Raw genomic sequence first — 26,693 nt, 5'->3', positions numbered from 1 at the left:
AAAAAACGCACAGCAGCAGTGCCCTCCTCATTTGGCATTCTATAATAAACAATGGAAATGATTTGATCTGATTAGTGAATGAGATTTCCTTTGTAATATAGTTTCCTTTGTATATAAAGAATGAGCTGTACTTCTTTTCTTCTTTGTAACAGATTAACTGACATTTCTCTCATTGCTTTTTATGGGAGATTGCTTGGACAGAATATTTGCAATGTTTACATCATAATTAATTGCTTTGCAAAAACAATTTGATGCATAATGATGCTTGGCAATGCCTTGCCTGTACCTTTGAGAGAAAATGGAAGAAATGAGAAACTCAGAACTATTTAGAATGTGCAATGCAGAATCAAGCTATTCCATTCAACACATCAATGGCAATGTGTATACATGATATGACACTCACAAAGCTCAAACTGCCTCCTTGTATTTCTTACTCTTTCTAATGTCCACATCACTGATGGACCCTGCTTTTGTTGTCCATCCATAATTGCCTTTGAGAAAGTAGTGCGATGAGCCAGCTTCTTGAAATATTGTAGTCCACAAAAATAAACAGATGAGCAGGTAGAAAAGGCCATTAGGACCCTTCAGGCTGTACGATCTTAATTAAAATCATGGCTAATCTGAATAGGGCTTCAATTCTATGTTCCTCTCCACCCCATAACCTTTGTCTCCCTTGTCGAGCAAGCAATGACCTAGCTAGTGCTTAAATATATTCAATGACTCATCCTCCAATGCTCTCTGAGGAAGTGAATTAAAGAGACTAACAACTCTGAGAGAAAAAAAAACTCTCATGAACTCAGTTTTAAATGGGAAACTTTTAATTTGTTAAGTCTGTCACCTAATTTTCTGCTGCACCATCAGGGGAAACATGCCCCTTGCATCCACCCTGTAAAATTCCTTTGTAATCCCATGTGTTTAAATAAGATTTCTCTCACCCTATTGACTGTAATGTATATAGGCAAGAATCGTCTAACCTTTCTTCATGTTTTTCATGTAGTTGTATCCTTTCTGAGTTTGAATCAAACCTGTACACTCCGCTCCAGATGTATTCATACTAAGGTCCTTTTAGCTGCAACAACACGTGTACTTCTTTGTTCGATTCCCTTTGCAATAAATGGCAACATTCCATTTGCTTTCCTAATCATTGTTGAGCATACATATCATTTTTTTTTGTTATTCAATTATCAGGAGACAGAGATTCTTAGTCGAGTTGTCTAGTCTTGCAAGAAACTCTCACTTCTTGCAAATAATATTTGCTTTGATATTCTTGCCAAAGTAGATGCAATTATGTTTTCTTGCATACATACTCCATCAGCCTATTTTTTTGCCCACTCACTTACATGTATAGAAACCACCTTTTGTAGTTTCTTTATGCCTTCATACCAAGTTACTTTCTGACCTATCTTTGTGTCATCATCAAATTTAGTTACCATGCAGTTAATACCTTCATCGAAGTTATTGATGTGAATTGTGAATAGTCAAAGCCTCAAAATTGATCAGTATGAAGCTCCACAAGTAAGAGCTTCTCAAACAAGCAGAATGAGATGTTGATCTCTGCTGCCTGTTTTCTGGCAACTGACCAGTTCTAAACATATTCATGCTTATATGTTACTCTGCACATGAACACTTAAAAGTGTCAGTGCTATCTGCTATAACAACTCTACGAGGCAACACCTTCCACAGACTCACCATACTAGATGTACAGAAAAGACTCCTAAGTTCTTCATTTCATTTGTGAGTAACTGTCTAATATTTATGGACTCTTCTTTTGAACTTGCTGATACATTCAAACAGGCCAAACATCATCCATCATATCATGACTCTTGTCAGGTTTTTTCTTGGATTAAATAATGACAGGAAGTGGTGGAGCACTCAGCAGTCAAGCAGCACCTGTGGAGAGAGAAACAAAGCTACCGTTCTGAATCCAATATGACTGTTGTTCAGAACCTCTTAAGCTTCTCTTTTCCTGAGAAGAAACAAACTTTCGTGTAACAAATTCCCTGAATTTGTTCAATTGTGGCCTTATTTCACCATTGAAGAATGTGTTTTAAAATATAGCCAGCTTGAGCATTAATTATTTCCATCTCCCCTCAGAATAAAATGTAATGTTGTTGATCTAGATTTGCCTTTCAATGAAGTCTGCCTGTAGTTCCATTTATCTACTGTTTGGATTTTGATACAAAAATAGCAACCAGAAAGAACATCTGACGTGTGAAATTATAATGGCATAAAATAAGAAATAGGAGCATGTGTACGCAATCTGGCCCATCGAGCCTGTTCGTCCATTCAGCAAGCTGATCCTCTTGTAGACTCGACTCCACGTACTCACCCGCTCACCATAAGTCTTCATTCCATTATTGTTCAAAAATCTTTGCCTTAAAAACATTCAGTGAGGTAATGTCAACTGGGAAGGAAATTCCACAGATTCACAACTCTTAGAGTACAGAAGTTCTTTCCCAACTCTGCTACCCTTTATTTTGATGCAATGCCCTCTAGTTCTAGATTCCCCCGTCAATGGAAAAAATCCTCCCTGTTTCTATCATATTTATTCCCTACATAATTTTATATGTTTCTATAAGATCCCCCCTCATTCTTCTAAATTCAAATCAATATGATCCCTTGTCTACTCAAACTCCCCTCATAAGTCAACCCTGTCAACTCCGGAATCAACCTAGTAAATCTCCTCTGTACCCTCTCCACTGCCAGTACATCCTTTCTGAAATAAGGATTCCAAAACTGCATACAGTACTCTAGGAGTGGCCTCATTAGCACCCTATACAGCTGCAATATAACCTCTCTATTTGTTGAAAGAAAGTTGAAGAGAATATTTCCAGTAAGCAATGCAGCAAGTCCCTGCACCAGATACAAGTTGTCCCTTTAGATTAATGTACACAGCCATCCATGCAAAATAATTTGAAGGGGGGCAGACAGTTGAATAAATCACCTACGTTCACGCCAAGATAAAAAAGCAAAAGAATGTTGGTTGTGCGTGCTTGTTGTGTGTTGGGTTTATGCGTTAACTGGGTAGCATAGTGGCTCAATGGTTAGCACTGTTTCCTCACAGTGATAGGGACCCGGCTTCAATTCCAACCTTGCTTTCCCTGTACCTGTATGGGCTTATTTTGGGTGCGCTGTTTTCCTCCCACAGGTTAGATAGATTGGCTTGTAGTGTCTAAGGATGTTCAGGCAAGGTGGATTAGCCATGTTAAACATACAGTGATAAGGTGGGGTGGGGGCTGAGACAGGAAGAGACTGGGTGCAACCTCTTGCTGCACTGTCATGATTCTATTTCTCCTGGACTTAATCGGCAATGTTCGTCAATGGCTGCTTCTGGAAGAATACTGTGTGGTCCTTACAAATCACAAGTAAATGTGAAAAGAAGTGAATTTAAAGACACAACTGTTATCATTTCGGTCTGATGGCTAATGCCATCATATGACCACCTTGCTTTTTGGCAGATATGCATATTTAATTAAGTTGTTGATCTAACAACACAATTTCAAGCCAGTAAAATTCAGGTATTTCATTTCTTCCATGGGCTTCTACCATTTTTGCGTGCTCTAGAATAATTTCTCACTAACAAGAACTCTGTAGGTTTCTTCCAAGTTTCATCAGCTCTGGGCATGAAATGAGGGAGCCCACTGCTGTAAACTTCCACTCATTGCCTCAGTCAGTGATGTGTTTATTGTGTGATATTGTTATGCCATGTGAATTAAGGAATGCCCATGTCCAGCAAACGTGAAGGTTCGGCAAAACCATTGAAGAAATGGCTGACATTTTACAGAGGGAAGAGAAAAAAAAACAAATTGTCTTTTTAAACTGGAAGGAAAGGACAACATTCATGTCAGAAAGTGGTTGGGCGGATGAGGAGGAAAGGGGATCAGTGCAATGTTGCTATCAAAGGCACCTGAGTAATAACTCTCATTCCCTGATGGACATGTACTTGAGTTGCTGATTGCTTGAGGCCAGTGTGTAGCACAAACCTGCCCCAGGTTAATTTATTTTATTGTATTTGCCTCATGTAAATTAAGTTCCCTGTCACTGACTCTTCAATTTCATCTGTGTCAGTGCTGAAAAGTACTGGCAGGATATTTTAGCACCCAGTTGTTGCAATTATTATGAATCTAGTTGATATGAAACAACTGAACTGTTCTCCTTTGTCGCCTTGAAATGAAACACTGATCATGACATGGTCATTCAGCAAAACACTGCTGTAAAATCAGATCCAGTTCAGTCATTAGGCTGGCTTCCAAAATAAAGTCTGCCTCAAAAAAAACATTCATCATTGAATATATTCTGAATCACTGTACACAAGACAGCTATATTTATATTATAGCAAGCCATAATTCATAGAATATCTGTAAAAATAAATTTGTAATTAAAGTTGAAATTCTCAACCCATTTGTGCACAATGGTTCATCGACTAAATTGCATAGAATGTCATCCAGACAGAATAGTATGAATGAAATGTTCGCAAGGAACATGCATTTGAACTGAACACTTTTCATATCAGTCAACAATATAGAATCCAGCAGCTCTTAGAAACCATTATATCCTCAAAGTGTAACCAATAGTTGATCAAAATAAAGAAGCTTCAGTTTTGACATGGAACTTAACAGCCTTTTCTAAATCCCTGAACCATGATTGATTCAACTATAACACAGTTCTTTACAGAAAAATAGAATAACTGTGTTTGCTTATGTCAGTATTAGTGGAAAATAGCACTTTATCACATTATTCTATGTATATCGGGATGAAGGTTTTTCTCTCAGCTATTAGATCTCTTTAATGGGATGATTTATTGAGAATCAGGTGAAGTGGACTTGTCAATAGTTCAATCAAACTGTTAATTGATTAAATTCAAATAGATACCAAAACTGAATATTCAAGTAGATCATGTCTCATCAGTTATCTAAAATCTGCTCTGAATGTATCTGTGGAAAATGCAACCCTTGAAGACTTCAAAGAACAGTTGCAACTGATGTCTAAATACTGTTTTCTAAATACTTTCACACTTGGAAACTGCACTGCAAATCATTCTAACACAAGCGAGAAAGTATTTTTTCTTAATTCCCTGATTAATTTTTGCCTTGCTCCACAGCACAGAACATTGCAAATTTAATAACATTTGATCACCAAGGTTGGTTTCCTAAAGAAATTCTACAGTCTGTTGCCCTCAATTGGTTTCAGTACTAAACACTTTTCATTTTGTTAAACTCAGAATATTGAATTGCTCTCATGTCAGTTTTTCAATCACTTCTGAGAAACTGCTTAATGGTATCCTCTGGGAGAATGCAAATTGGTTTAGGGAAGATGAGTATTAAAAGCTGTATCACAGCAAAAATAATCATTTCTGTGTCTGGTATGTGTTGAAGATCCATCATTGAATGACATTTATGTTTTGAATGGTTATGTAGGTAGTTGCATAACATGAGACAGTGCACAGATATTCAGAATCCAGAGTCTGCAGTTCAATTAAGAGTTCATTATGAGTTAATTGTTGTCTGCTGGGATAACAGTGGAGGTATAATGACAAACATCAACAATGTAAGGCTAGTCCGGGAAAAAGTCAACAGGGCTCCAATCTAATGATCTGTTCCAGAAAGTGCACTTTCCCAAAATTAAATGCTCTGTTGACACACTGCTTGATTTGCACTTGAAGAATGGAGTACACGGTAGAAATTTGGAAAAAGGAAACAAAAATTCAAATGCTCGAAATATACAGGGCTCATTCAAATTTGTTAAAATTTCAAATGCATAAGCCTCATCAAAATTCCAAAATTTATATGAAAACAAGTATTTTAAAATGTTGGTTAAAGAATAAGAGAGACCATTAGGGCTCATAGACAAAGCAATGAAATATTTCAAACATGAAGAGCCAGTTAATGAGTTGAAGAAAACTACAAATTGATGGTCGATAATCTCTGAAGATCTTAAAACCATTGTCATATTTTGTAGTATTTTGATAATTCCACAGTAAAAGTTTAAGTAAAAGCATTACATTTGAATATAAGTTTTTTTCAATGCAAAGGAAATGAAGTGAAAGGCATTTAAAATGTTACTAGGTCAACCTTTAACTCGTTCCATGGTACATATGAACAAAACAAGCAATGCATGAGTCTATAACATTAGTGCATTAGTATTTGGCACATTGTGAAGTCTCTGATCCTAAGCAAGTGATTGTTGGACAACGTGCTGTGAGCAAAGGTAAAGAAAAACAGGTAAAAGACCACATACAGCCAAGCACATTTTAAAATCAACATCATTGAAGCTTTGGTCAGTTAATAAGTAAAATAGCCCACAGTAATGTGGATGGTTAGTGCATTGTTTTATACCATTCAATGAAGATAAGTCATACTAATTATTTGAAATTAATCCACTCATCATTATCCTGTATGATCACTTGAAATATTGCAGTTCAATGATTCATACTTGACCTTGTTGAACACAATATGCTTTCGATTGCTGGCGGGCACATGGGAAATTCGCAAATATCTGATTTCAGAACAGAAGGGTATGGAATTCTTAGACACCAGCTAAGAACAAGACTCATGTTGTTGTGACTATGAAGGAGGGAATGAAAATCTGAATGGGTTGGACAAGTGCCCTGTTAATTAACATGGAAAAGAGACCACTACATGTTCCAAAAAGATCTGATGCACAAGATACAGTAATCACAACGGGTAGAAGAGAGACTGTACGAAAGAAAGAACCTTTATGGGAACCAAAGTGGGAACTTGTATCATCCAGAATGTTCTGGTAATCAGTACATATATGGTGATCCACCTAAAGCTGAACATGGGGAAAGAATAATTCGTGAAGGAAGGGAAAAACTGAATTGAAAGCATGGTGAAACAAATTTGCAGTATTGAACACATAAGCTACTCTAACATCAATTACATAAGCAGAAGGGATGGAGAGCAGAATCTTCCAATTGTTACCTGAGAAAACCTTGACCCTGATGCTCCAAAGAAAAGCCTGCTGGATTTCCTCTCCACCAGGCAATTAGGAGGATAGCTGTGCACTTTATCTGAAATCAGGTTCCCAGGGCAGAGGTCTGCTCCATAGGAGATATGGCCAATTAAATGCTGACAGCTTCTATTTTGATAGCAATACGTAGAAGGCCATGGCTGCTGCTGAGAATGTTACCATGGAAACCAATGTTGCAAGCTGAGGGTGTATGATTTGAGGGAGGAAAGAGGAGTTTCCAGTGCTGGGGTTCACAAAATGAGGGATGCAGGGAGGTTCAAAGCAAGGTGGCTTTCAGTGATCACCTCTTTATCTCGGTACATGGTCACAATCAGGCACTGTCGAGAGTATGGTGTTGGAAAAGCACAGCAGGTCAGGCACCATCCCAGGAACAGGAGAATCGACATTTCAGGCATTAGCCCTTCATCATTTGTGCGTTCTTAATGAAAGGCTTATGCCCAAAACTTCAATTCTCCTGCTCATCAGATGCTGACTGACCTGCTGTGCTTTTCTAGCACCTCATTCCCGATTCTGATCTCCAGCATCTGCAGTCCTCACTTTCTCCCCTCAATCAGGCACTGACTACTTTTGATCAGATCTTCCCACAACCTGACAAACAGCCTGCACTCTTTTGTTTTGCTCCTCATGAAACGATCTGCCTGTAACTGGTTTAACTTTTGCAGTAGTAGCAGGCTGATGTCCTTAAGCGGTCATTAGTTGGCAGCTTCAGGGCCACAATTAATGACAAGGCACAATGGACTATCAGGTACATTTCCGCTCAGAAATTAATTTGGGTGTAAGCAAGAAGACATTGGGGATTGGATACACTTACCCCCATCAGCTAATTAAACACACTTTTCCAACTTCTCCTCCAGGACTGGTAGATTTATCTCAAGGATTGAACTTAAATTGGTCTGGACTTGTTACACAAGAAGACAAATATATCTTAAGTTGTTTTCATTTTGAAAAATACGCGATTAGCAATGGAGAAACTAAAATGGCTAAAGAGACAAGATGAATCAAAAGGATGTCTCTTACATTATCTTAACAAAGAAGGAGCAAAAACTCAGCAACAAAAGCGGAAATTTCTGGAAAAGCTCAGCACGTCTGGTAGCATCTGTGGACAGGAATCAGAATTAACATTTCGGGTCGAGTGACCCTTCCTCAGAACTGATCGTAGTGAGGCAATTGTTGGTTTATGTGCAAAATATAGGGTGGGGGAGGGGGTAAGAAGTAAATGATAGGTGGAGCTAGAGCCCAGGAAGAGTAAAGAACACTCTCGGATGGCATTCCTTTCCCATCTTCGGGCAAGTTGTAGCATGTTGTGCCCATAGGTGTTTGCGAGGTTTGCGATGGTTTGTAGCTCAGGTTGAGGTTTAGGGTGTAGGTTCCCGTTCATTTTCTGAAGGGTTCTGAGGAAATGACATCACCACAAACCCCAGGAACCCCACCCAGGACAAACATATAAGTAGAAAGCAGGAGACAACAGCTTCGCTTCATTTGGAGGTCGCCACTGATGATGTTACCTAGCCAGGTAATGAAACATCCGGATATCAAACCTACAGCTCAGTGAGCAAACCTACGCCCTCGAGTAAAGAACAGTTGGACAAACAAAGGAGTGGATAATGATCTGGCTAGGAAGGTGAATAGTTATTACTGGGGACTGTTAGTAGCTAACAATGGGTTGCATGTAATAACAGACCACATGATTAAAAGGTTTAGTGTCTGGGTGGTTGGGATAAAGCCATGGGAAAGCTCAAGCTCTCAGGTTGTTGAACTTGATGTTGAGTCCAAAAGGCTGCAGGATCCCCAAACTGAAAATGAATTGCTGTTCTTCCAGCTTGCATTAAGCACTGCATCAAGCCTGAGACAGACATGTTGGCCAGGGAACAGAGTGGTGTGTGAAGGAACAAAACGTGATCAAAATGGATGAAAATTATTTTAAAATAAATAAGTGTAGAGAGCAGAAATTTGCACAGTGCTCAGATCAGTATACTCTGCATACCTTAGACAGAGGAGATAAAAATAGATAGTCTCCTGCCAACTGTCAAATTGATGCTTTGAAGACAGGCATCTGTCTTCCAAAAGATCCGAGATGGCTAACATTCTGGAAAATGATGGTGTTCACCATTAGGTTTGTCTTCCACAGAAGTTGAGTTCTTGTACAACAATTAACTCTGAGCTTCAGCCAGGCAAAGAGTCTTCAGCTTTCCATTTTCAGCAGATCATTTTTAAAAGCAGTGCTCTGTATCATTAATCTTTTATCTGTGCAATTAAGAAAGGTTTTAGGATTTTCTTATGGTTAATTTTCTTTTGTAAATCTCGACAGACCCAACAAGAATTACCACACCGCCATCAGACGTGGATGTCACTGTGGGGGAAAGTACAATCTTGCCGTGTCAAGTCTCCCATGATCCTTCACTGAGTGTTGAATTCTCATGGTCTTTTAATGGTCAACTTATAGACTTCAGGAGAGATAGAGATCATTTTGAAAACGTTGGAGGGGTAAGTGACTCATACATATTTTTAATCTAATGTTATCCTTTTAAGGCTTATTACAAAATAAATGTCTGAAGTTAAGTTCCAGATATGAATCTGGAGAGTAAGAGAGACACTTTCTCTGGAATATACCTGTGAGATAAAGCAAGCTAATATTAACACACAAAGAAGTCACCAAATAGGTTAGTGTATCCTCACCTGGACAGACAAATGTCAGAATTGATGGTTATTAGCTGGTCACAGAAGTGCAAAAGTAAATTGTATGAGAGGGTTAGGATTGGTCTGCTTTCTCTCACATCATTTTGCAAAGAATAGTAATATTTGGGTTGAGTTTGGCTGTCCTTCAAAACCCATGACAAAATAATTGCTCCCAGTCACTGCCAGATGATAAAGTACCATTAAACTGTGATAAAGGTGGATAGTATTTTGTATCCAAGTGTCATTTGGGAACTTGAAAATCTAAATAGAAGAAATGATTTTGTCTTGAGTTCTATGAAACTTTTTTTTTCTTTCTCAGAAGCCAGAAAGATATTTGGAATGGTGAATTCAATAAATTATTTCCTAGAAAATATGTGATTCAGTTAAATATCTAGCAGGCCATCTATGAAGATAATTGATAAAACTGTTTATACTGCTGCATTTATGACAGATAGAGAAAACAGACTTCTAGTTTGGTTTTAGTTCAGAAAGAATCAGGGGTTTAGTCCAGAAAAATCAAGTATTCAGCACAGAGGAACAGTTTTCAACTGAGCACACCTATTTTAAATTCTGTAGTCTCCCAGCTATCAGAGTTTATGTAACAGTTTTGATTTTATCAGAATGGAAAGAAGGTTCAAATCACCGAAGCTGGGAAGATGATATAAAACTGTCACATCAACCCAAAAAGAAAAGCTTGAGAGAGTTAGCAAACTGGAAATAGGTGTGATATTTTACTAGGATTAAGTACCTGTAAAGTATATAGTGAGGAAAGCATTTGAAAATTTAATTTGCACGTTATGTTCATATATTTCTGAAATGTCTTTTATACCATATACATAAAAAAGAAAGACAGAGAGCTTTTGCATGTGGGAAATAAATATTTTTCCTATAAAACAAAATCATGGGTGTCCTCATATGAATATGTTCTGTGACTAGCCACAATAATAATGAAAAGCAAAAATAAAGCTCATGAATCATCAAGCCAGGTTGCACATTGGGATCTGACCTGTCCAGTGCTATGCGAATGGAAAGGTTACTTTTATTACCGCACACTTAGAAAAAGGCCTGCTAATTAGGTAAATTCAAAATCTTTATGTTAAAGGGAAAATACATTTGACCAATTTATTGGAGTTCTTTGGAGGAGTACTTTGATATTGATAAAGAGAAACAGTGGATGCGCCATAGATTTCTGGGAAGCATTTGATAAGGTAGCACGCCAAAAGTTATTGCAGAAATATATGTAACAATAGAAGATTGCCTGGCTAGCAGTAAACAGAAACTCTGGACACAAATGGATAATTTTCTAATTGGAAAGATGTAACAAATGGTGTGGCATTGGAATCAATGATAGACCCTCACCTTTTACAAATTGTGATTCATGCAAGGGCCAAAGATGCCAAGTTTGCTGATGGCATTGTGAAAACAATTTGTGAAGAGGGTAACAGAATGGATAAGCATCTGGAAAATGGGGGTACAATGTGGAAAAATGTGGATTATTCCCTGTAAGCAGAACAAATACTAAACCATATCATCTAAATAGTGAGAGATTGCAAAACTCAAATGCAGAGAGATCTGGGTGTCCTTGTGCATGAATTACCATGGGTAATTCTAACTGTTGTGACAGGAATTGAACACAGAAGTAGAGAGGTTTGGTTTCAGTTATGCAGTGCATTGTTGAAACTTCATCTGGAGTACTGTGTGCATTGCTGCTTTTCTTATTTGAGGAAGGATGTGAATACATCAGTGGCAGTTCAGGAAAGAAGGCCAGACTGATATCCGGAATAGATAGATTTTCTTATGAGGAAAGGTTGGACAGGTTGGGTTTGTGTACACTGAAGTTTAGAAAGTTATGAGGTGATTTTATTCAAACATAAAAGAGTGGCCTTACGTAGATGATAGGTGTCGGCCATTGAACCCCTCGAGCCTGCTCTGCCATTTGGTATGATTGTGGCTAATCATCAAACTCGATACCCTAATTCAACTCTCCCTCCAAATCCCTTGTTTCCTTTAGCCACGAGTGTACCTACTTCCTTCAAAATCCATTATGTTTTAGCATCAACCACTTTCTGTGATAGTGAATTCCACAGGCTTGTCACTCTGGGTGAAGAGATTTATCCTCATCTCATTATTAAAATGTTTATCCCTTATCCTTAAACCATGATGCCTGGTTCTGGAATTCCTCATCATGGGGAACATCTTTCCCACATCTAATCAGTCTAGCACTGTTCAAATTTTATGTCATCCTGTGAGATAACTGCCTCATACTTCTGAACTCCAATGCATACAATCCTGACTGGATCAATCTATCTTTTGTCAGTCCTGCCATTCCCAGGAATCAGTTTGGTGAACCTTCACTGCACTGCCTCTATAGCAGGAACATCCTTCCTCAGGTGGGGAGACCCAAACTGCACCCTGTATTCCAGAAATACAGACTCACCAATGTCCTGTTTAATTGTAGCAAGGCATCCTCTCACTGTGAAGGTCAACATATAGATTGCCTTCTTTACTGCCTGCTGCACCTGTGTATTTTCTTTCAGCAGTTAGAACATAGGGGACCAAGATCTTGTTGAACATTCTCTTCTGTCAATTTACAGCAATTAAAATCATAATCTACCTTTCTACTTTTGTTACCAAAGTGGATAACCTCATGGATGTAACTTTGCTTGCTGAGCCAGAAGGTTCCTTTTCAGATATTTCGTCACCATTCTAGGTAACATCATCAGTGAGCCTCCAGTGAAGCATTGAAGTTAGTGAGCCGCTTTCTATTTATATGTTTAGGTTTCCTTGGGTTGCTGATGTCATTTCCTGTGATGATGTCATTTGTGGTTCTTTTCCTCAGAAGGTGGTGAATGGGGTCTAAGTCAATGTGTTTGTTGATAGAATTCCAGTTGGAAAGCAATGCTTATAGGAATTCTCATGCGTGTCTCTGTTTAGCTTGTCCTAGGATGGATGTGTTGTCCCAGTCAAAGTGGTGTCTTGCTCATCTGTATTTGAAGATGTTGGTGAGAGTGGGTCATGTCTTGTGGCTAGTTGATGTTCATGTATCCTGGTGGCTAGTTTTCAGCCTGTTTGTCCAATGTAATGTTTGTTACAGTTCTTGCAAGGTGTTTTGTAAATGACATTAACTTTGCTTGCTGTTTGTATAGAGTCTTTCAAGTTCATTAGCTGCTGTTTTAGTGTGTTGGTGGATTTGTGGGCTACCACGATGCTGAAAGGTCTGAGTACTCTGGCAGTCATTTCTGAGATGTCTTTGATGTAGGAGAGAGAGTGTATGCGTTTTGTCTGCTTGTTTGGGCTTGTTGCTGCAAAATGGCTGGCAGACTACTCAGACTTCTTGGCATCGTGGTAGCCCACAAACACACCAACACACTAAAACAGCAGCTAATGAACTTGAAAGACCCTATATCAACAACAAGCAAAGCTAATGTCATTTACAAAATACTGTTACTGTTGCAAGAACTGTAACAAAAACTACATTGAACAAACAGGATGCATGAACATCAACTAGCCAAAAAAGACATGACCCACTCTCACTCGTATCCTTACACACAGATGAGGAATGACACCACTTCAACTGGGACAACACATCCATCCAGGACAAGCCCAGCAGAGACAAGCATGAGAATTCCTATTAGCATGGCATTCCAATCAGAATTCTATCAACAAATACATTGACTTTGATCTCATTTACCACCCTCTGAGAAAAAGAATCAGAAATTACATCACCACCGGAAATGGCGTCACCAACCCAAGGAAACCCAAAAGCATAAATAGAAAGCGGGTCACTAACACCAGTGCTTCACCAGAGGCTTACTATTGATGTTACCTTGTATGGTGACAAAACATCTGAAAATGAACCTTCCAGCTCAGCGAGCAAACTTACATCCAGAACCTCAATCTGAGCTACCTGATCCATCAAGGTATTGCTGGATAACCTCATAATATTCTGCATCTACTATGCATGTGCCCACTCACTCAGCCTGTCCAAATCGCTCTGCAACATCTCTGCATCCTCTCCCATCTCATCCTTCCAGCTACCGTTGAGAAGATAGATAAGAAAATGTTTTCTCTTGTAGGAGACTCTAGAACTACAGGTCCCCATTTAAAATTAAGAGGTTATCCATTTAAGAAAGAGATAAAGAGAATTGTGGGTTTTTGGAACACTCTTCTTGAAACAGTTGTATAAGCAGAGCCTTTGAATATTTCTAAGAAGTAAAATAGATTCACGATGAGCAATGGAGTGACAAGTTCTTGAGGCGAGGCCAGATTGTTGAGTTATCAGCTACATTTTTACGAAACGGCTGACCAGATTTGAGTGGGAGGGTTTGAGCCTCAAAATAGGCTGGATAGGCTGGGACTTCTTTCACTGGAGTGTAAGAGGTTGAGGAGTGACCTCACAGAAATTTATAAAATCATAAGGAGCATAGTTAAAATGAATAACAAGGATCTTTCCCTAGGGTGGGCAAGTTCAAACCTAGGGAGCATATTTTTATGGTGAGAGAAGAAAGTTTTATAAAGGACTTGAGGGGCAATGTTTTTTTTACATAGAGAGTGGTTTGTATGTGGAATGAACTGCCAGAGGAGGTGAATGCAGGTATAGTTACAACATTTAAAAAACATTTAGACAAGGACATGAATAGACTTGCAGGCAAATTTAGGAACATTGTCAACATTGACAGGTTGGATCAAAGGGTCTGTATGACTCTGTGACCATCAGTTGAAATCATAGCACTTTTAATCAAGAATTAAAAGTGAATGCAAAAATTTTCCACTTTTATGTTGTAAAGTATGGACGCTGTTGGTGGGCGGCACGGTGGCACAGTGTTTAGCACTGCTGCCTCACAGCGCCTGTAGACCCGGGTTCAATTCCCGACTCAGGCGACTGACTGTGTGGAGTTTGCACGTTCTCCCCGTGTCTGCGTGGGTTTCCTCCGGGTGCTCCGGTTTCCTCCCACAGTCACAAAGATGTGCGGGTCAGGTGAATTGGCCAAGCTAAATTGCCCGTAGTGTTAGGTAAGGGGTAAATGTAGGGGTATGGGTGGGTTGCGCTTCGGCGGGTCGGTGTGGACTTGTTGGGCCGAAGGGCCTGTTTCCACACTGTAAGTCTAATCTAATAAAATATTTTATTACTTTTTTTTTGTCAACCACCTTATTAATTTTTTAAATCACTTCGGAAAAAGAAGAAACCTGGGTAAAGAAAATAGTGCAGTAGAAACAATGTTCATGCAGAGAAATAAATAACTTGTGATTTGCCTATAGCTACAAGATAATCTTAATGGTGTCAACAGTTGAGAATTTCATCGCAGGTAGAAGTTTATTCTGGTTAGCAGGCACTTATTTGTTCAAAAAAAGCACTATGTAATGGTATGGGATGATTGTTGTGCAGATCAGGCAAATTAGTCAATTTCCAGCCACTTAACTTTGCTTTCCTTCCAAAATGACAATAATTATGAGAAACAACATCATGCTTGAATTAGTTTATTATATATCACAATAATATTAACGGATTATATGTCAAATCAGATTGTATGACTTAAATCCATGAGTGCCACTAAGGGAAAGGGTAAAAAAGGAGTTGCATTTTGTGTTCTTGTGTTGTGCGTTCCGTTTTTGTCACTACTTATCAATTTCTTGAGTTGAGATGAAATTATATTTCCTCATATCATATTTGAATTGTAGCCTTATAACAACAATATATATCAAGGTCCAAAATTATGGTAGGAATTCTAACATTTTCAGTTGCTTATCCACATTTCTGCGAGTATATTAGTAATATAACGCAGATGTTTGAAGGCATCTCATGATCATTATTATCAATAAGTGATTAGTCATGGTAAGCCTCATTCTTAAAACAATTTTGCATTTCATTGTTGTACAGCCCTGAGTGGGTGTGTGTCCATTCCTCAGATCCCTTCAGCTATTCCCAGGTGCGACATGGAAAATTAGTCCTTGGAAAATCTTATTTTCAAGACGATTCCTCACTGTAGCTTTTAAAGACAGAAGAATACAAGTGCTTTGTGCTTATTAAACAATTGAACTTGAGGATATTATTAATTAAAGATAAGTTTTCTTTGAATTGATCCAATTGTGAAGATTCAGATGATGTCCATGACCATCTTAAAATATAACTTCAGATTTACAGCACTGGACTGGTGGCTTAAACAATGTGTTGTAGGTTAAGATGATTGATTGAACATTTGGAATCAAATGTTTACATTTGAAAATTCTTAAAGTAGATTCAGATTAATCTCACTTGTGCAAATCTGTTTATTATCTGAAATGTGATAGGATTTGGAATGAAAGTAGGAGATATTTAGATTAGAGCTGCCAATTATTCCATTGCTGCTGAAAAATGTCAATAATAAAAGCAGCCTTCACCTACCTGTATGACTGCATTTCAACAAGCAAAGTATAGCTGTGAAGCATTTTGGGTTTTCTGAGGGGCACCAAATAACAGCAAGTTTGCTTTCTTCAATGATGCAAAGTCAAAAATCAGTGTCTATTTGCGACAAAAAGGGTCCACCTAATAATACTCCTTCGCTGCAATTTTTCTTCTCAGGTGGTGTGCGCAAAGGCAGAAGAAACCATGCCTCTGTGAACCTAACCTCAATAAATAGCCACCTGCAATTTCCAAGGAGAAAGTGAGGTCTGCAGATGCTGGAGATCAGAGCTGAAAAATGTGTTGCTGGGAAAGCACAGCAGGTCAGGCAGCATCTAAGGAGCAGGAGATGATTCCTGAAGAAGGGCTTATGCCCGAAATGTCAATTCTCCTGCTCCTTGGATGCTGCCTGACCTACTGCGCTTTTCCAGCAACATATTTTTCAGCACCTGTAATTTCCGTTGAGGTTTGAGAATGAAGGGCGGAGGTTGCTGGTTGGTTTGTGACCTGGGAAGCAGAAAGGAAGCTGGTGATTCCTAAAATGAGTAAGCCTCCCTGGGTGCTCTAGCCAGTGTGTTTTAAGCTCAGAAACCTAAAATATAAAACATCCCTCCTGTTCTCATTCTCTCATTGTCCATGCCCGGCAACCCATGACTACTTGTGTTCATGCTTCCCTACCCTTATCATCTGTGTCATCTTCTACATGCCTACCCATTCCCCATGCTCTCTATGCCAGTATACTCATCCACCATAGCCCCTTACACTCGCATGTTCCCTGGTTATCCGTGTTACCCATTTTAGCTCTTCCATTAACTTAAACCACTACTCACCATTGTTTGTACTTCCCTTTCCATGGCAACTCACCAATTATCCAGCAAGGGTGCAATTCAGGAAGCATTCTGACAGAAAATGAAATTTTCATGCTGTTTCTGATGTCATGAGCAAAAACTAACATTCTGGTACAAAAGGAAGGCAAAAATTGCTCCAATTAATCCCTGATGAAAACAAACATGGATATTGTTTAAGATAACCAAAAAAATAATTTTAATTCACTAGAAATGAGGTGCCAAATAGCTTATGAGTTCACAATATTCATATCGTGTAGACGTTCATTGCTTCAAAAGATATTGGGCAGATATTTCTTCAGACATTTAATAGTTGCTTTAGCCCAGCCCCCACTCAGTTGGTCCCATTTCTTTCCCGATCAGCTAGTGTGTAAACCTGTCATACCTGTGACAAATAGAAAATGTTGTTCTATGTTTGACAGGTCAGAAGTGTTAGTTGCTACCTGATCACCAAGCCATTGTTGACAAGTTAAAACCACTGGCGAAGAGCCTGGTTATTTGTCCTGTTGCATTTGAAAAAAATACATGACACCATGAAAATATCAATTACATAATGCCATGATAATAACAACCCGACCATAAGTAATGTAAATTACTGTTTCATAAAATAATTGCTCATTGTTTTAATTATCATTTTAAATCTCATTTCCATTAATTATCATGTCAGTGGGCAGCAGAATTATTATTCATGCCATTAAAGCGATAGATGGCTCACAATATTCCAGCATTGACATTACATTTTCTTCTAATTAGTGGTTTCCAGTGATTTTACCTCTGCACATAAATATTCCTCTTTTTACAGGCTGTACTGTTCTTTGAACATCACAAGGTAAAGCAGGAGAGAAGATCAGAAATAAATAATGGCCAAATTCACCACATCATATGTATTTTCTTAATGTAATGTTTCTTTGTACCTGCTTCAGCATATCAAATTCAGTAAGTGGAGGTCAAACTGTGCTGGCAATTTTAACAGATTGTTGTTGGTTAGATCTAAATTACCTTTTCAATTAAAAATTTGGCACTCTTGCTTAACTGGATAAGAAGAATTGCAATCTCTATAAGTACATCACAAGCAGAAAACTCCACTTGCAAATGAGTCATAATCAGATCATAAAATGAAAGGTATCACTGTGAAGCTTTCATCTTATTTGTAAAAATTTTCTTTTCAGCTCTTAGGTGTTCTATTTTGGTCACAATGAGAAATATAATTGGTACTGTCAATTGGGATGATACTGTGGCCTATTTGTTTGTAGCGTTGTCTTTTAGGAGTGATCAAAATGAAGTAATGTTCATATGGGACTAAGTTCCAAGGGTATAAGTTAATTAAAATGCCTAGAATGTTACAGAAGAAGCACATGATATATTACCCCCATCTAAACCCTGATATTATATTGCACATTTATAACACATTCTAGAATCTGTCATTTTACATAATATATCACACGGTGTCTAAATATCTATTTTCAATCCCTTTGCTTTATGACTATTGCCAAATAATAGGGAAATATCAATCATTCCAGTGTTGCAGCAGCAATTGGCAGCTAGCAGTGCTGGTCTTCAAGCCTCATTGTCTCTGATTTGAACAACAGTAACAATGTTTCTAAGTTCACTTCAGGTCATGTGTCAGCTCTCAGAGAAGGTATTGTAAGTTTATTTCAATTTTACAAAAAAAATCTGACAACTTAGGGTTTCTTGTCTATTTTGTGATCTTTCAATCCTATGAAATAAGCCACTGCACACAACTCATGCAATATGTACCAATTGTTTGATTTTTATGATTGAAAATTTAATAAAAACAAAGGCATGGAATGAAATTTCACATGATAACCAGCTCTGCCTCCGTACTACCTCACTTGACCTTCTCCATTACTACTAACTTGTCAGAGCACTTACCTGGCATCTAGTCACAGATGATTACAAAGTTCCTCCAGTTAAATATTGAGAAGAACAAAGCCTATTGTTTTCAGTCCTCACTTTAAACTCCATTCCCTATGTATTGACTCTGCCTGCTGCTTGTGAAGAGTCTGAGATGAAACCAATCTTTGCATACTTTGTGTCAGATTTGAGCATGAGAGAATCTTCACATCTTTCATTCATTCCCTCAAAAGGATGACCTATTCCATCTCTAAAGCATTGCCAACGTCACCTCTGCCTCAACTTATTTGTTGTTGAAAGCTTCATTCAAGCCTTTGATTCATTTAGATTTTACTGTTCCAAACCACTCCCAGCTGTTCTGTCACCTTTCATAAAATTGATGTCATCCGAAACTTTGCCATTAATATCTTAACTCTCAGTAATTCCCATTCCCATCCCACCTGCAATTGCTGACATGTCTCAGCTTTGGCCAAACAGGAGCTTCATTTTAAAGTCCTCATCTTTTTAAAAAATTCTTCTATGGTATTCCCCTCACCTCTTCCCACACCATATTGTCCATGCAACCCATGATTCTGAAGGGACCTGACACAATGGTTGTGGAGATTCTTCCATTTTTGGAAGAATCCCAACTTAGGAGACATAGGTGCAGGATAAGGGGGCACCTGTTTAAAACTGAGGTGCAAAGGAATGTCTTTTTCCACAGAGTTCTGAATGGCTGGAATTCTCTAGCCCAGAGAATTGTGGAGGCTAGGTCATTCAAGATATTTAACGAAGAAGTAGATTTTGAAATATTGAGAATGGAAAGCTACACTGAGCTGGCATTGAAGAGGAGTAAAAAGTGAGGTCTGCAGATGCTGGAGATCACAGTTGAAAATGTGTTGCTGGTTAAAGCACAGCAGGTTAGGCAGCATCCAAGGAATAGGAAATTCGATGTTTCGGGCATAAGCCTGATGAAGGGCTTATGCCCGAAACGTCGAATTTCCTATTCCTTGGATGCTGCCTAACCTGCTGTGCTTTAACCAGCAACACATTTTCAACTGGCATTGAAGAGGAGTTGAGGCCTGGGGCAGATCAGCCAATATCATGAGGGCCAGACTGGTCTAGTCCTAATGCTGTATTTTATGCTCTTGTGTCACCATTACCTCCTTCGTCCTGAGACAGTGCTTAACAGCCCCTTCCCAACCCATAACCAGTGTTTCTTTTCTTCTGCAACTGCTCTTCTGACTCTCTGTGGACTCAAGGCATGCTTTTTTATGAAGACCCTGTTTTTAGTTTTCCAGCCAGTTGAATAAATTCAGTATTTACCCTAAAGCATGTCTTCGTGACAGTACTACTATTTTAAAAATTCAGATGTTTGAATGCAAATGTTTGTTTTTGGAAATATGAATTAGATGTACAGCCATGGGGTGTAGATTTAGCACTGCATCTGGTGTTTGATTTTTTTTTGAGTTTATATTTCATCAGAATTAATTGAACAGCCACAGATAAGTTTTTTTGGATCAGTTTATCCATAATTCCACAATCAATCCACATTCATGTTTAATTTTTCAGTCACCAATTAACCCCTAGTAGAAGCGGCTGTTCTATTTAATCTCTTGATATGGGTGTCACTGTCATGCATTTGTTTCCTCATTCCTGAATGCCCTTTAGTGAATGGCTTGCTAGGCTATTGAGGAGACAATCAAATTGCTGAAGTCATATGTAGGCCAGACTAGGTAAGGTTGACAGGTTTCCTTCTCTAAAGGATAGTGGTTAATCTACTCAGCATTTTTAGAATAACTGATTGAAGTAATGGCTGTGTCCCTCTTAAGATCATCTGTTATAAGAAGGGTAATATTAAATTGGAGATGGTTCAGAAAGATTTACCATCATGTTGCTGGGAATATGGAGTGTTTGAATCATAAAAATAGGCTGGATAGGCTGGAACTTTGTTCACTGAAGTGTCGGAGGTTTGAGGGGTGACCGTATCAAGGTTTATAAAATCATGAGGGACATAGATAAGATGAATAGCAAAGGTCTTTTCCCGAACAGGAGGTGGGCATATTTTTAAGGTGAGAGCAGGAATGTTTAAAAAAGACACGAGAGACAACCTTTTTTCACAGAGAGTGGTTCGTGTGTGGAATGAACTGCTGGAGGAAGTGGTGGATTCAGGTATTATGACAATATTTAAAGATGCATGAAAAGAAAAGGTTTGGAGGGATAAAGGCTAATATGTTTGGGTGGATTTGTTGGACTGAAGGGTCTGTTTTCATGCTGTATGACACAAGATTTTGTTGCAAATGATTTTTACAATATTTTTAAAGATAGATCAGGTTAAACAGCATTCAAATGTTTTACCACAAACCATGGATTATAGGAATGGGAATAGACAGAAAGTCAAGAGCAGAATGATGGAGTTGTTCAAAAAGGTTGCAAAGATAAGTTTAATTCCTATAGGTTAGTCAGTTTAACCTCAGTGACTGGAAAGCTTTTAGGAACAATGGCAAACAAAAGTAATCGACACTGTAACTGTGGATTTTTTATATGTTACTGGCAAAGATTTTTAATAAGGTAAACAAGAAATTTGAGGGTAGAACTGTTAATGTAGTGAATTTCTAAAAGAAATTCAATCAAGTATCATAGAACTGACTTGTAAGAAATGGAGTTCATGGATTAAAAAAGGCAGGACTATGAGGATGTGACAGGCAGGAAGCAAAGCATAATGGTGAACAGTTGTTTTTCCCAATTGGAGGAAAGTTTATAGTATCCCTAGGTGAGCTCTTCCTGGCATGCAATGACCTATATCTCAGTTCAAAATTTGCGGATGATTCGGAATTTGAAAGTATTATGAATCATGATGATGACAGTGTAGAAGTTCTTCAGAGAGGCTAGTAGTTTTTGACAAATGATTTAAAGCAGGGAAGCTAAAGTGATTTATTTTGGTAGGGAGAAGGATACATTCTCGAAGGGCTGCAGAAGCACAAAACCCGGATGTATATGTGTTTAAATCATTGAAGGAAGGTATGGTTCGTAATGCCTGTAGCATTCTAAGCTTTATCTGAGTACATAAGCAAAATAAGTGATGTCAAACCTGTATAAAACACTGGTTTGGCCTCAAGTGGAATATTGCAACCAGTTCTTGGCCTCACATTTTAATAAGGGCATAAAGACATTAGAGAGGGTGCAGAAAACATTCATAAGATTGGTTGTAGAGATAAAAAAACTTCAGTGATATGGTCAGAGTGCAGATATTGGGGACTTCTGTCCTCAGAGAAGAGATGCTGAAGAGGGAATTTTGAGATCTATTCAAAATCATCAGAGATTTGGATAAGACAAACTGTAATCTTTAATGGAAATATTGACAATCGAAAGCAATTGGTAAAAGAATTAATGGTGGAATGAGGAATAGCTTATTCACACAAAATAAGTGTTTGGGAGCAGGCATGCACCATTTGAGAGTGCAGTGGAGATAATGTGCAAACGGAATTTGAAACATTATCAGTAAAGGAAACATTTGGAGGGAATGGGGAAACTGGAGGGGAGCGGGACCAATTAAATTTCTCCTTCGGAATGACAGCACAGCCACGGTGGGCTAAATGACCTCCTTCTATGTCGTCAGTAGTTTGCAATTCTATGAGTGAGCAGAAAGTGATATCGAGCTAATAGAGCTACCTTCCCCCCAGCTCCACCCCCTTCCATTTATCTCTCAGTCTCCTGGCCCACAAGCCTCATTCCTGATGCCCGAAACATTGATTCTCCCGCTGCTCGGATGCTGCCTGACCTGCTGTCAGCACCACACTCTTGACTCTGATCTCCAGAATCTGCAGTCCTCACTTTCTCTAAGTAGAGCTTGTAGAATGAGACAAAGAAAATAAGGAGCATGAAGATAATATTTTTAAATGTATTACAATTTGTAACAGAGAATCAGGGTAGGTCAACCAAAACAATATGTCATATGTGAAATTATTTGTTGTCAAGGATATAGAGTCATAGAGATGAACAGCACGGAAACAGACCCTTCGGTCCAATTCATCCACACTGACCAGATATCCTAACCCAATCTAGTCTACCTGCCAGCACCTGGTCCATATCCCTACAAACCCTTCCTTTTCATACACCCATTCAGATGCCTTTTAAATGTTGCAAATGTACCAGCCTCCACCACTTACCCTGGCAGCTCATTCCATACACATACCACCCCCTGAGTGAAAAAGTTGCCCTTTAGATCTCTTTTATATCATTCCTCTCTCACCATAAACCTATGCCCTTAATTCTGAACTACCCCACCAATGGGAAGAGACTTTGTCTATTTATCCTATCCATGCCCCTCATGATTTTATAAATCTCTATAAGGTCACGCTCCAGGGAAAACAGCCCCAACCTATTCAACCACTCCATATAGCTCAAATCCTCCAACACTGGCAACATCCTTGTAAACCTATGTAACAGAGTTTAGGCATTGAAGTCCATGGACAGAAGAGGCTAGGAGACTGATACTGCAAACAATGGACAAATACAGCCTTGTACAGCCCAAGGCAAAGATGGGGGTCTCAGCAACAATGGCTTTAAGGTTTTGGGAAAATGAATAATGTTGAGAAGATGGATGGATGATAATCTTAATTCCTGGCTTATACAGGATTCTGGTTATATTTGTCTTAGATCAGCCCTAGAGAGTAAAGGCTCATGTTTTAAAGTAAATGAAAAGAAAATAAATTTTAGGATTGAATTCAATGGTTTCAATCTTATCACTGTGTTGCAATTGCCACTCAGACCCACATTTTAACCATGATTTTCCTTCTAAAGCTTTGTAGCACCGTATCATGTAGATCCTTCCTGTTTACATTTATTAACAAATTTAATGATGATGGTACTATGGCCAGATTAATTGAATGTGAATTGTTTTATTTGGCAATGAGAAGAAAGAATTGATAGAAGGAACCCTGATTCCCAAACTTTATTCATTTGTAACAACTTTCTCCCAGTGAAAGCTTTGTATGTGGGCGGCACAATGGCACAGTGGTTAGCACTGCTGCCTCACAGCGCCTGAGACCCGGGTTCAATTCCCGACTCAGACGACTGACTGTGTGGAGTTAGCACGTTCTCCCCATATCTGCGTGGGTTTCCTCCGGGTGCTCCGGTTTCCTCCCACAGTCACAAAGATGTGCGGTTCAGGTGAATTGGCCAAGCTAAATTGCCCGTAGTGTTAGGTAAGGGGTAAATGTAGGGGTATGGGTGGGTTGCGCTTTGGCAGGTCGGTGTGGACTTGTTGGGCCGAAGGACCTGTTGCCACACTGTAAGTAATCTAATCTAATCAGATACAATATCCTTTCCACAAGGCAATTGATGAGGAACCAAATCTTATGACAACACTTGTATGATGCCTGTGTGTGATTCATACTGAGTAACGCTATTTCACACTTTTCGGATGTGAGGAGACCTGCAAAAGGAATTTCAGATAGTGACAGGATTACACAGGATGCCTCAATCTCCATTGAGTGGCACTTCACTAACGCATCTGACACTGTGATTTGTGGTAATAATTGAAGAACTTCAGGCATCTGTCAATAGGAAGACATACCATTTCCCCGACAATTGCAAACTTGGCAGGAAATTGTTTTATTCTTGGAGCAAAATGCAACAACTTTGAGGGGATAACTGAAAGAGATGACCGTGACAAGGAGAATGAAGTAGGCCAGCATTCTGAAGGTAATGCAAAATTGGCAAACAAATGTTGTTTGAATGCAATGCTCCCACCCGACCCACCGGCTTTGGCTCCTTCCAAATTGAAGTAAAACTTTATGATGATAACGCGTTTTCAAGTGCACGTTAGAAATCATGACTTGAGAATGTGGTTGTTGCAGATACATGACCCCTGATGAGATTTCCCAGCCCCAATCTGTATATCTGCGCTGCTTCATGAAGACTCAGGAAGTCAGCGAGTATACCCCGCAGAAAAAGGCATCTCTCACAAATGGAACATGTAAATGAATAACTGGGCAGCAAAAAAAAATGCACGGTGTGGAACAAAAATTTGTGAAACAAATAATTTGATTGCCTTAGTGACCTGTAACTATTGCCATTAACCTAAATGGTCCAACAGATCATGGAATGCCGAGAGTGTGGATAGACCCCATCCAACCCATCAAATCCACACCAACCCTCTGGAGAGCATCCCACCTGGACTCAACACCCATCTATTCCTATACTCACCAGCCACAATCACTGGAAGTAATCCAGAAATTGCAATCTTAGTAGTCCTCTTTAATCTTTGACCTAACTCTGTAATTTCTGGTTGCAGGACCTGATTTCTTTTCTTCAGCAAATGTTGTTGGTACTGACTTGTGCCATACTGCTGACTGTTCACTCTCCTCCTTCAGAATGCCCTGCAGCTGCTCTGAGATGTCCCTGACCCTGGCACCAGGGAAACACTATATCATTTGAGAGTCTTGTCTGCAGCCACAGAAGTACCTGTTAGTTCTCCTTATAACTGACCCTGTCCCAGACTTTGTTCCACTCTGCTGTGTGTCACAAACCTGGCCATAGTTGCTTTCCCTGAAGTGTCCCTGATTTCCCACATATTGCAAGAGAAGCATTCCACTGAGCTGAGTTCTCCTGCCATTGTCATCTGCATTAACTGCAAACAATAAAGTAGAAAAGCCTATGCCATCTTTAAATTTTCAGTCAATCTTCTGCAAAGTAAACCTGGATATTGCTTCATCTGGCTGGGGAACTTAGAGCCTGAGAGCTGAGATAGAAAGATTTTTAGTCTCCCAGGTAACAAAGGCATGAACAGGAAAGTGGAATTGGGGCACATGATTGGCCAACTTCATATTGTACGGTACAGTCGGTGTGAAGTATTATGTGGTATTCTCCTGCTATAATTTCTTGTCTCATTAGCACCTTTTAAAACTCACTCACGGGGATATGGGAGTTGCTCATGAAGCCAACATTTCTTATTGCCCTTCATTTCTTATTGCATCCCTAATTGCCCTTCAACTAAATGGCTTATTCACCCTTTTCAGAGGACAGTTAAGATTCAACCATGTTGCTATGGGTTTGGAGTTTCATGTATTCCAGACCAGGTAAGGATAGAAGATTTCTTTTAATAAATGGTATCCGTGAAGCACATGGATTTTTACAATAATTTACAGTGCTTAAATTAGTCACCATTAGTCTAACTTTTTAATTCAGATTTGCATTAAATTCATATTCCATCTTCTGCCATGGTGAGACGCAAAACCACGTTCCCAGGACAATAGTCTCAGACACTAAATTCCTTGGTTAGTGACAACATCACCCTATTCTCCTCCTATCCTCCAACAGCCATTTAACTTCCAGGGACTTGCAAAATACAAGCATAACAACTGGCTAATTCATGTAAAATGTGAATAAAATTTCTACCTGAGCTCTGTAAATTAGATACATTCTCCGTGATTCTCTTCATCCTCTGTAGTTCAAATGGTGTCTGTGTCTATGGACTTATTAAAGACAGCAATCAAATCACCCCATAAAGTTTGCTAAAATGTTCTCCAAACATAATTGTGGTAACAGCGGTCTTTAAATTAGGTATCAATCTAACAGCCAATTGTTTCACATTTTCCATAGTCTCTATATCATCCAGTATACGAAGGATCTAAAACAGGCACAGCATCCCAAATGAGGCCACAGCAAGTTTCAGCAGGAGAATATAATGGCTCTTATTTTCTGGTTGGGTAGTCCTCGCAATAGATCCTAATGCTTTATTGACTGTTACCATGACATTGCAGCATTAGTTCTGACCTTTATGAGGTTCATGTACTGGAGCAGGTCTTTTTACATTGAGTAATCTTTTCTTCAAAAGCTATGCATGCTTAATGTTTGCTACATTATCCACATTAAGCTATATTGTGCAAGCATGGGCCTGTTCCACCTTACATCTAAATCTGATTGTCATTGCTTTTCCTATCAAT

The 26,693-nt window shown here is 38.9% G+C and overlaps 1 protein-coding gene across 1 annotated transcript in view; it reads left to right on the top strand.

The window, feature by feature from the left end:
* The window catches only part of LOC132822149 (contactin-4-like), a 1,303,479-nt gene that overhangs the window by 947,769 nt on the left and 329,017 nt on the right, over positions 1 to 26,693 (top strand). The window contains exon 12 of the mRNA XM_060835221.1: positions 9,299 to 9,474. Within this exon, the coding sequence (XP_060691204.1) occupies positions 9,299 to 9,474 (176 nt within the window). The remainder of the gene's footprint in view (positions 1 to 9,298; positions 9,475 to 26,693) is intronic.

This window comes from Hemiscyllium ocellatum, chromosome 14 (genome assembly GCF_020745735.1).
Source record: "Hemiscyllium ocellatum isolate sHemOce1 chromosome 14, sHemOce1.pat.X.cur, whole genome shotgun sequence".
NCBI classification, from domain to species: domain Eukaryota; kingdom Metazoa; phylum Chordata; class Chondrichthyes; order Orectolobiformes; family Hemiscylliidae; genus Hemiscyllium; species Hemiscyllium ocellatum.
The sequence above is the reverse complement of the archived record's forward strand: the minus strand, read 5'-3'. Positions and strand labels throughout refer to the sequence as shown.